Raw genomic sequence first — 12,211 nt, 5'->3', positions numbered from 1 at the left:
TTCCTCTGAAGTCGCGGTGGAAAGACTAGGTGTTGTCTTATTCCACTAGATCGACTCCGTCAGATAAATTCTCTGTTAGATTATTAGATCGATTGCACTAGCTTGACTGCAAAGGGAGATATTTGCTTTTAAAGAAATGGCTTTTTAAGGACTACAACAAACGGCTGGTAGAGACTACACAACATTCCTCTCGGGTTAGTGACATCACCAACCCTAACATTTACATAAACCCCGCCCCCTGAACACGATTTATAGATTATCATGACAGAGTATGCTAATCAATGACTAGAAGATAACTACACATAAGCTACATAAACTCATAAACTAACCATTCAGAAATGTCCTGTTGCTTCTACATGTTGTCACTTCTTGAGTCTCTCCATCATTGTCTGACTCCGGTTTGAACATAAAAGGCTAAAAGTTTTAGGAATGTTCAGTGTGTGTCTGTGTGAGGTAAAAGGACACCAGCTGTTGAAGCTCCGCCCCCTGTGCCGGGAGCAGCAGCTCATTTGCATTTAAAGGAACAGACACAAAACTGTGTTTTTGCTCACCCTCAAACAGTGACAATTTTAACATGCTATATAAAAATATCTGTGGGGTATTTAGAGCTAAACCTTCACACACACACTCTGGGGACATCAGAGACTTATTTTACATCTTGTGAAAAGGGCATTACACCACCCCTTTAATGCTAGCCGTTTAAGCACTAGTAATGGTGATGCTCGTCTTGGCAAACACTAGTAATAACAACCCTGAGGGTCGTTACCTAAATATATAATATATAGTTTTTTCTTTTATCAAGCTGGGTCACTTCCAGTCCTCTGCTTCACAAACACACATCAGTGATGGTGAGGTTATCTGTGTGTTCACCTGTGTCAGTGAGTGGAGAACACTGCCCGTACCCAAAGCAATAAATGAAGTTAATATTTAATCGTGTCCGCTGTGAGGAAACCTGTGAACGTTAGCGTGGGTTTGCCTGGTTCTCGCTGCAGATAAACACTGGATCGTATGTTTCCATGATCAGGTCTCTCCAGGTTAATTATCTTTCCCCAGAGTCTCCTGCACCTCCTCTTCCTCTGCTCCTCATTTACCTGAAGGGTTCAGGTGGTGTTGTTCACTTCACCTCCCCCTCAGCCCTAACGTCTGATTACCCAGCATTCCTGACTCGCGCATAATCACCGACATTTCCAGCACACACACACACTGAGTCAACAAACTATTCAGAGACCACGTTTAACGTTGTGGATCCCCATCAACTGTTGTGTTTTATTAGCATCACCTTTAAAACATGATGCAGCACAATTACTTATTAACTCCTAACTGGGTGAATATAAGTCTTAATTGATTTTTTTTTCTTCTCACAATCCTTCGTTAAACAGACTTGTATGTTGTCCTTTATCCTCTGGTGTGTCAGTCAAAAATGAAAAAACAAATATGAAGAAAAAAAAATCTTAATTTGTATTTGATATTTTGTATTTTTAGGGGATTTTATGGTACTAAATTATATTTTTGCAGTAGTTATAATCCATTTATTCACTTTTCGAGCAAAAAATAAAAAATAAAATCATGGACATGATTCATAATCGTCCTGAAAAATATAGACACACTTATGTTCTGTTCACGGTCAAAAATGAGCGCATTGGAAATTAACGGGATATGAATTTCATCTAGTGGAAACTTTTGGTACTGCGGCCAAACAACATCTCACTGAAAGCTCAGATTCTGAACACAGCTTGTTTAGAATAATCACTTGGATATCAGAAATAGTGTTGCTGTGCATTTTTAATAACAATAAATGTAAAATTCTGTAACTTTTTTAAATGTATTCACTTCAGCAACACACGCGTGTCTTTGAGAAACTTCAGCCTGTGCTCTCAGGTCTTCAAGATTTACCTCAGTTTAAGATGGACGTTTCATTTTCAGCTCTATGCTCAAAAAGGGAATAAATTTAATAACTACTGCATAAATATAATTTAATAGCATTAAATCCCCTAAAAATACAAAATATTAAATAAAAAAACATCATCAAAATATAATACAGTACATTCATTTCATTGAAACAATAATAAAAAAATAGGTCATTTTTGACCGGCACACGAAGAGCACCAGAGGGTTAAACATGCCAGAGCCAACATGAGAATATTGCTTCAGAATACATTATATTTCCAACATAAAAAATCCTATTTTTTCCAGACAATCAACTTTTTTACTGACTGATCTACTGAAGCACACGACAAGGCTTAATGTCGAACCCTGATAGTGAATGAATAAATAAATACTATGGTAAATGCAAATGATGACCTGCAACTAACCAACTGTGTAATTAGCATAGTGTAATAAATAATTAGAATTTACTGTGGAATGTAACAAAAATAATAATAACAATAATTGTTTACTTAGCACAGTAAATAAATATTACGGCAAATGCAAATAATCACATGCAACTAACCAACTGCATAATTAGCATAGTGAAATAAATAGATGCATTTAAAATAAAAAGTAATGAGTTATCATAAATAACTCCAGTCAAACTGCAGTATTTCAGCACACTTGGACACTTGACTGATGTGTATGGTCTGTCTATGAAACATGTGACATGTCCTCATCCTAACCCAAACAGTGAAAGTAAATGCATTAAATACAGGTTTCACTCGTGACAAGTTCATCAACTTGCACAGTAAATTAATGACCATTTCAGACAACTAAAAAGAAAATTCTCCACTTCAGACTTTTATCATGTTAATGATCTTTATAGATGTCCTGATAAACTGCTCCTGATGTCCGCTGTAAAGCCGCGGCAGACGTGTATTGTGTGGCCTAACCCCACCTGCTCCCTGTGGCGGTGAATAAACAGGCACCTGTCTGAACACCCCTCCACCCCCCCCAGCTGACTTCACCTCCGCTCATTCATGCGCTCCCCTGTGGCCCACTTAACCCACAGCAAACGCACACTCGCTGCTGAAGGGGAACAAAGGCCCAGCGCTGCCTCTCCCCCCACGAGTCAGGGGTCAAATGTGCCTTTAGACCACCGTATACGTATATATTGCTTTATTTGTGATGATAACGCAGTGAAACATGCATATCCCGGGCTTTTAATCTCGATTAGGTGCATTAGGAGGCGTGTTTTACTTTAAATTTGTGCTTATGCTATTGTTGTATCATTTGGTTTATGTATCATTACACTTTATTTGAAGGTGTCATTGTTACAGTGTAATTATATATTTAAGTACTGAGTAATATTAATTTACAGCATGCACTTACAATAGGGTTAGGGTAGGATTAGGGTTTGTTTGAGGGTTAATTGCATGTAATTATGCATAATTTACTGTTATTAATACAGTAAGTACATGTAGGCTAACATATGCAACAAGGACACTGTAAAATAAAGTGTTACCCATTGTATTAAATTGTGCTTTATAAAGAAAGAAAGAAATTGTGCAACACCATTTTTTTATCAAAGACATTATGAATGCATGCAAAAACAAGAGAGAACCATAGTATAATATTGCTTTGTAAAATAAAACCTGTAGCTGTAGTTTGCCTTTTTTTGCCAAATAATTTAGTCAGATAAATACCTTCAGTAAGTTTAGTGTTTAGTTTTTCCCTGATTTCTTGATGGTTTAATTGAGCTTGTAGGGTCATTATAAACAGCTGGACTGGACACCGCTGTATAGAGTCACATTCACACATTCACTACAACTCCTCAGACCACATTACCATTAATAAACTCTCGAGACTTATATTGGAGTCGGCTACTGAAAAACCCATCTTCATATTCCAACAAACACAAAGCCGATCAACAGCAGCAACTGAGCATGAAGCAAATGTACAGATACAGTCACAATCAAAGCGATATCAGTAGCGGATGTATATTTAGCCCTGCCAGGGCTGGTTTAGATTAAAAACACACTATAATAAAGCTAAAATAAAGTAGAGTTGATTAGTCTTGATTTAAAACCTGTAGATTTCCCGGAGCTGCATGCGCCCACACACTCGTGAGCCGTGAACCTCAATGGGTTTCGCTTGAGATGAGATGAAATGGAAATGAATAATTTACTCAATCAGTATCTCTTAAAGCGATTGGAAAGCAACCGGATACTGTGGACAGGTGGCACGGCCCCGGCTCAACTCCACACCTGACCGTAGAGAAGTGGTAACGTGAGCTGATAACTGGGGGTTTCTGACATCATGTCCTCTCGGTTTGGCATTAACAGACTACAGTGGGGTGGGGGGGAGAACGACAGAAAATAACACCTAAAGAAACACCTGGAATAACATGATCGACTTCATTAGTTGGATGGTTTCCGATTGCTTTCAGAGAAGATGCAACACATGTTTCCAGTCCCCCAACTTTAACTAGGGACGCACGATATATCGGTCATCATATCGGTACCGGACGATGTATGTTCATTATTAATGTTATCGTTATCGCCTAATAAAAAAAAAAGGTCCCACTTTATATTAAGTGGCGTTAAGTACTATGTACTTGCATCAAAAAATAAGTACAATGTACTTATTGTGTTCATGTTGTATTGTAAATCACTTTTGCTGCTACTGAGGTGTGATACGGGTAAGGTTAGGGACAGGTGTGGTGGATTGGGTAGGTTTAAGGTGTAAGGGAAGGGTCAACTGTAATTACAAATGTAATTACATAAATTAATTACAGCTGTAATTACATGCAGGAATTTTTAAAATGTAAGTTCAATGTAAAAACATGTAGTTACACAATAAGTACATTGTATCAAATTATTAATTTCAATGTAAGTACATAGTACTTTAAGCCACTTAATATAAAGTGGGACCAAAAAAAATTCTCCGATATATTAAAGCTGATAAATAATGTATTATTTCCTTCAGCTGAGACTCTTCAGATGCGCACTGTTCAACATGAGGGTTTTGAATTGCTTGAAATATGATTGATCACTTCAAAAAAGGAAAAAGTCTGTCATATCGGCTACAGAAAATTATAATAATAACATCATAATTGTGTGTTTGGGACGTGGCTTTTAATGAGACTTTTGTTTTTGTAATCAGGCTCTCAAACATTATATAACAATTTGGGTTTAGATTTATCGTCTTTCAAGTAAGAATTATCGGTTATCGGTATCGGCCAAAATGTTCATATCGGTGCATCCCTAACTTTGACTCGCACTGAGATCAGTGTGTAACTCCAGGATGTCATCAGTTCATCAGGTTAGATGGAGCGCTATCCCATGCTGCCTCTCTCCGGTCTCCTCCAGCACGTGTTCCTCGGCCCGTAATGAAGACGACAGGGGAAGCGAGACGTGACTTCATCTCGCAGAGGACCCTGATGCAACCCCAGGAAACCCTCAGCGGTTAGCTCAGCTGCTGCGCTGGATTATGGGAAGGTAGGTCACATTTCTGCATCATCGTCAACTTCTGCGCCAAGAGAATACAGACGGATGAGGCTGAAACTGACACGGCGCTTATAAACTAGCAGGAACCGCCGGGTTACGCTGAGCCATTATCTCCAGGACATCAGAAAAAGCTCATTCACTGCATCTCCTGCATTAGCCTATATATTACAGACCGGGTTTGAATGAAATTAACACCCGCCAAATGCGGGTAAAAATCAACAGTGGCGGGTAACGTGTCAAATCACTAGCTAATGTGGCGTGTTACTCATTATATTTACTGTCTTTCCTGAGGAAGTTTGTGTAAGACAAATCTGCGCAGATTTAGCACAAATACTCAAGTCATCATGATATATTAAACACAGCGAATTGTGCAGAATCTGCTCATATCTGCTTACTTGAACACACACACGTCACTGCGCAACACATAACGCCGCGCTTGTTCATTTGCATTGAAGCAATAGCGAAGATTAAAAAGCATCTGGTGAACAGAAAACACATTGTTATTTTCCAACATCCTACATGTTCTTTGTCCTGTATTAATCTGCACCTAAAACACATTTTTGGTGAAAAGGATGAGGATGATAAAGGGAGGAGATGTTGGATGACAGGATTTTCTTTGAATAATAAACTAATGTATGAAATCCAAATTTGATAAGCTGTGATGTAGTTAATCTGGTTTATTTCTTCTTTTTTTGGCTAGTAGAAGTTCTGAATGGCCAGTAACTTAAGAATGTAGTGGCCAAATTGGCCAGTTAGTGAAAAAAAGTTAATTTCAAACCCTGATTACAGGATAAATATCTGAAAAACGTGGCAGAGGAGAGAACACAAATTGCTTTTACCTATTTTCACAATACAACTTTTAACACACTTTAAAATAATTGTACTTTAGTATATTTTCTAAAAATATACTTGAAGTGAAAAATCAGTTTATTTTGTTGGCAAGTGCGCCGATACGCTTCAGGAGATCCGAGTTCGAGTCCCGGCTCGTGGACCTTTCCTGATCCCGTCCTCTCTCTCTCTCTCTCTCTCTCTCTCTCTCTCTCTCTCTCTCTCTCTCTCTCTCTCTCTCTCTCTCTCTCTCTCTCTCTCTCTCTCTCTCTCTCTCTCTCTCTCTCTCTCTCTCTCTCTCTCTCTCTCTCTCTCTCTCACCTCACTTCCTGTCCAACTACTGCCCTATCCTAAAAAAAGGTGAAAACGGCAAAAATATATATTAAAATATATAAAATACATTTATGGTATATTGCTTGTATGTTTCGAAGACACTCGTAATGAATTTGTAATGTACTTTTAACACACATAAAGTACACTTTAATATCACTAATCAAGCATGTAATTAGTCCCTACACAGGCATATACTTAAAGTATACTAAGTAGCTCACACAAAAGTACACTAAATACACTTAAAGTTATGCTTTACAACAGTTTAATTACAACTAAAATAAATTTAGTACAAAATTAGCTGTTTCAAAATAGCACACTTCAAATTAACTAATCATCAACACACATCACTTAATTAGTCTGGCTGCAAGTATACACTTAGCATTTTTTTATTTATTTTTTTCACCAGGGTTCCCTCAAAAGTAATGACAATAATTCTAAACCATTTTAATGCTTTTCTAATAAAACCACAAAAAAGACTTTGTATTGTAGCACATAAGTGCATTTATTCAGCAACCACAATCGCAAACAATATAGCCACAAATATCGCAGACGATTACGCTTAACACTTTCCCTGCAACTGACTGAGTTTTCCATCATTTGAGGCGACGCTTTCCTGACATTGACATAATTGACAATTTTTCTGCTTTCCATCTGTTATACGGTAGGGGGCGCTGTTAGCAGCAGAAACAAGCCATGGAAGCATTGCTGACGCACGTTGTAATCTTTGGAGAAAAAATAAACAATTTTCTCAGCTTTTTGTTCAAAATGGTTGTTTTGCTGGCTGGAGAGTTAAATAACACAGTAACAGAAATCGCAATCATGATTAAAATAAGCGTTATACAGCCCTTGTGTGTCCCTGGATCACAAACCCAGTCACGAGTCGCACGGGTATATCTGTGGCAATAGCCAACAATACATTGAATGGGTCAAAATTATCGATTTTTCTTTTATGCCAAAAATCATTAAATCATCAAGTAAAGATCATGTAATATTTTGTACCATAAATATATATAAAAAATATATATTTTTGTGAGTGAATGCAGCACAATCGCAAACATAAATGGACAACTTTAAAGGCAATTTTCTCAATGTTTTGATTTTTTTGCACCCTCAGATTCCAAATTTTCAAATAGTTGTATCTCATCCAAATATTGTCCTATGAAACCATACATCAATGGAAAGCTTATTTATTCAGCTGTCATATGATGTATAAATCTCAATTTTAAAAAAATGACCCATGTGACTGGTTTTGTGGTCCAGGGTCACATATCGACCAAATATTGGCCTATCCTAACAAACCATACATCAATGAAAAGCTTAAAAATTGAACTGGAATTGAATTGAATTGGATGTGACCTTGTGACTGGTTTTGTATATAAATTCTTCGGCAATATGCTAAGAAGCGCCAAAAAATCTGAATTTGAATCTGAACCAGCCAACATCCAATAAGTGACGGTAAACACTAATATGAAGGGCTGAGTTAAAAAATATTGATTTCCCGATTCTCGTTTTGATAATCCGACATTGATTCTTAAATCCCAAGGTTGAACCTGCCATCCAATAATCACAATAAGCTTTGATACTTTTAATATGAAACATTCTTTCAATAATAAATCATATGATCAAATCCTGTCATTTCATCACTGAATTCGGTCAATACCGTAAATGTGTGTGTGTGTGTGTGTGTGTGTGTGTGTGTTTAATGTGTGTGACAGATGAGCCGATCAACTCTTCCTCTTTACTGCTAGTTACAGCAGCAAACAAACATCAGTGAACATCAGAAGGAAATGATGAAATATTCAGAACAACTTCCTGAAATCAATCATGTCTCATGTAATCCATCAATCAGTGTTTCAACCGCAGAAATAATGTCACGTAACGCTATATTTACCTCAGAAAAGACATTCAATGACCATAAACTAAGTTAACTATAAAAATAACTCTAGAGGAGCATTGTGATAAGTATACGCACTATAAATTCACTATATTTTTACTCAACCTGTTCTTCAACATTAAATTTACGTTTGAATAAATCCTTCATGAAAACAAGTTTATGGCATTTAAATGCTTATGTTTTGGAGTAGAATTAGAATTATGGTATTACAAAGTTATTTAACCTGTAATAACATAGTAATAGGTGAACTAACCTCCCTGTATAGTTTACAGCATTATAGAAGAGAGAGATTTTTTTGCTTGAGGAAAAATTTACATAAATCCAAATAAATCCATATCGAATCAAGATCAGAATTGCAAGCTTGTGAATTGAAATCGAACCGTGTCAATACCCAGCCCTACTAATACTGTTATAAATGAATCTGCCAATAAACAGGTGGATTCTGCACAGCTGTGCAAATAATCAGTGTGATAATAACACAAACATCTAAACATCTACATAGACAGAGATGCTAGTGTATGATGCCCTAAAACAGGTCCACAAGATTGTGTTTAGGGTGCATGATGATGCCCTATATAGGGAGCACGACATGATTGAGACACGACCACAGAGGGCCAATAGCTTAGCAAGAGTAACTCCTGCTTTATAACAATAGAAGACAGACAGATAATCTTCATATGTGTCATTACACCCCACAGAATCACACCTAGAATCCTCCATTAGCATTTATCAGCGGAAAACAGAAACACAAACACCTGCCTCAAGACAAAATTCATTGTTTCGTTTACAAATGAGCGTCTGAGGCTAACGATAAAACAACACCCAGCGATCAAAACCACTCAAATATACAACTTGAAGATCGTGTTAAACGACTAAAAGCACGAAAATACACACAAGATGTGATTTTGATCCTTAAACCGAAAGTGTGATAAAGAATCGCTTCATTCGGGCTCATCATGCTAACATTAGCCGCTTAGCAACACCTGCATCGTGAGAAAATGATGCTGCGCTTCAATACAACAGCGTTTTCATCACGTTTCCACATCATTAAACACATATTTATCAATTAGCACTATTCAAACGCCGACAGATGTCGTTCGCTCCTCGGGTTTTTAATACATAAAGCAGATGAGGAGCGAAACATCTGGACGCGCCGCATCAATAGAAACGGAATAAACCGTCAGAGAATAAAACGACAGCCGTAAAACCTTCACAAACAACACGAGCTCGGGAGATTTACTCCGGTATGCAAACAGAAACACAAAGCCACAACCATCACGCAAGCGGTTAGACAGTGAACACACTTTGGAAACGAGATGTTAATATTGAAATATTCACCTGGACTGGTGTGGATGAGGATGAGGATGAGAGGAAGGTGGTGTAAGGATGGAGAGAGGAGAGGAGGAGGTTGTTGTTGTTATTGTTGGTGGGTTACAGTCGCCAGGACTACGGTGACTATGGCGCTGCAACTCGGGGCAACGGTTGCTATAAAGCTCGCCGCGTAATCTAACTTGACGCTGCGGAAAGAGGCGGAGCTTATATATAAAGCTCAGTGCGCAACCGAACTTGACGTTCGGTGAAGGGGCGGGGCTTGTGGTGATGGGAGGGAGGAGTCCGCGCGCGCGCCTCTCTTTGTGGCCTCTATTTTTGAAATAATTTGCGGCTGATTTATTATTGATTAAAGTACTGAGGAAATAATTATCATAAAAGGGCTGAAACTGCGAACGCAAGTATGTATTGCAAAATAAATGATTAAATGTATGTATTGTGTAACCCACCAATAGGAGGCGCCCAACGATTAGTGGGCGGGGCTTTTGAAAGCAGGTCTGGTTGAGATGTTGGGATGAGAAAGAAGGGCGGGGCTTGTGCGTCAAACCAGAAACCACTTTCCCTTGTACTCAATAATCAGCCTCACTTTTGATGAATTCTGCTGAATAAAGTCAATCAGATTGAGATTGAGAATTTTGCATGTAGACCTGCCTTTTACTAGCCAGCCTTTTACTCCCTTGTATTTTTTTGCTTGAAGGAATACCTCAAAATATATTTTGCATGTAATACTATGTGCATGAAAAACCTTTACAATTAATTGGATGAAGCCACACCCACCAACAATTAGTCAATGAAGAGAAAAACTTCTATTTACAAAATAGAACATATGACTGCCCAACCTCAACTGAAACTGGACATTTTCATACAAAGGTGAATTTTTTTTTTTTTCATACTGATCTGTGTGAAACTTTTACTCATTCCCTGTTGTATAAGAAAAGATAAAAATATTTTCTTTCATTTTACTATTGTATAGTGTTTTATGTATTTTCTTTTATTTGGGCCACCCAATTATTCGTTGTTGTAATTTGTTAAAATGTAAAAAAAAATCAGATGAGTAACCCTCAAATTAAACCTTTTTACAACAAATATTCTTTCTTTTTTCTTGCAAAAATGTTTGTATACAATGTTTTTCCAAGGAAAATCATTCAATTTAATGTTAACAGATTGTTGAGATTAGAGCATGACAACAATGTATTAAAGTAAAAGCAATGATGTTTTGGCATTCTGGAGGAATTTAAACATTTTATCCCCAAAATACACATTGATATGAACAAGGTTATGCAAACCTCAATGTTCAAAGTAGATTTTTTTTTTAGCAGATAACACTTTACAAACATATGCATAAATATTTACATATCGGTATGGCTTTAAATCTGTGTTAAGTGCATTTTGTTGTTGGGGTATATTTATAGTTTTGCTTATTCACTGTACATACAGTGGCATTAAAAAAACAATTATACCCTTTTAAAATATCAAATTAGGAAATATAAATATTAGGAAACACTAAAATAAGCTTGTCTGGTTTGAAATAAAACAACAGATATATGTTTGGAAATGAGCACAAATGATGAAGAAAAGTGATGTTTTACACACAGATAAAAACACTTGCTCTGACATTTTTACAGTTAAAGTTTGGCTTAAATGTCCAGTTTCTCCCATGATTAAGTGTCCACGAGGAAAGTTCTTCAAACATCGCGAGTGAGCTGTTTGGGTTGATGAGAGGAAACCTTCATCCTTCGGTAAAGACGCATGAGATCCGGCTCGGGCATCTCGGGATGTGAAGATAATTGTCTTCCGACAGCGAAGGCACCGGTTCTCCCAGAAACTCCTCCGGTCCGGTTTGACAGTCGAACACTGTTGTCACAAACACACGATAATAAGCAACGTTTTTATTCAGAAAGTACATTAATGGACATTTTGAATGCCTTTGGTCTCTTTGAGGGCCAAAGACTATTATAGTATGCCCTTCTTGTTTCAGGCTCTACTAGAGCAGGTTTTCCTGCTTGAATGTTGATTATTCTCCTCATATTCTCCATTGTTGCAGCTCCTCTCTTCCCAGTCTGTCAGTAACGCTCTGTTTAGCTCCTGTCTCTATGAAGCCCCTCCTTCTGAAAAGCACACTGTGCTCTGATTGGTCGGCTGGAGCAGTGTGTTGTGATTGGTCGAGCGCTTCGATTATTTAAATAAGGAATATTGTGACGTGTTCGTTCCCGGAAGAAACTCAAGACTACAATGGAGGCGTTTCAGGAGTTCAGAAACACTGACACTGATATAGAGAGACTTTGTAACTTTGCAGAGCTTTTTAATGCTTAAAAACAGCAACATTAAAGTCCCCTGTAGTCAATCATTTTACTCAGAACTTATGATTAATTACAATGTAACTACATCACCTTAAAATAAAGTGTAATGTAATATAACAGCATTTGCATTTGTCAAACAGTGCTTTCAA

At 37.4% G+C, this 12,211-nt stretch overlaps 2 protein-coding genes across 3 annotated transcripts in view; both read right to left on the bottom strand.

The window, feature by feature from the left end:
• rfx3 (regulatory factor X, 3 (influences HLA class II expression)) overlaps positions 1–9,920 on the bottom strand; it is a gene marked incomplete at its 5' end in the record, with an annotated part of 34,854 nt that extends 24,934 nt beyond the window's left edge. For both annotated transcript variants that reach the window (XM_084103933.1, XM_084103934.1), the window contains one exon: positions 9,772–9,920. The remainder of the gene's footprint in view (positions 1–9,771) is intronic.
• An 885-nt stretch (positions 9,921–10,805) lies between these two features.
• glis3 (GLIS family zinc finger 3) overlaps positions 10,806–12,211 on the bottom strand; it is a gene marked incomplete at its 5' end in the record, with an annotated part of 42,380 nt that continues 40,974 nt past the window's right edge. The window contains one exon of the mRNA XM_084105444.1: positions 10,806–11,616. Within this exon, the coding sequence (XP_083961570.1) occupies positions 11,492–11,616 (125 nt within the window). The 3' untranslated portion in view covers positions 10,806–11,491. The remainder of the gene's footprint in view (positions 11,617–12,211) is intronic.

Source organism: Abramis brama (genome assembly GCF_963993115.1).
Source record: "Abramis brama genome assembly, chromosome: 25".
Lineage (NCBI taxonomy): Eukaryota > Metazoa > Chordata > Actinopteri > Cypriniformes > Leuciscidae > Abramis > Abramis brama.
The sequence above is the reverse complement of the archived record's forward strand: the minus strand, read 5'-3'. Positions and strand labels throughout refer to the sequence as shown.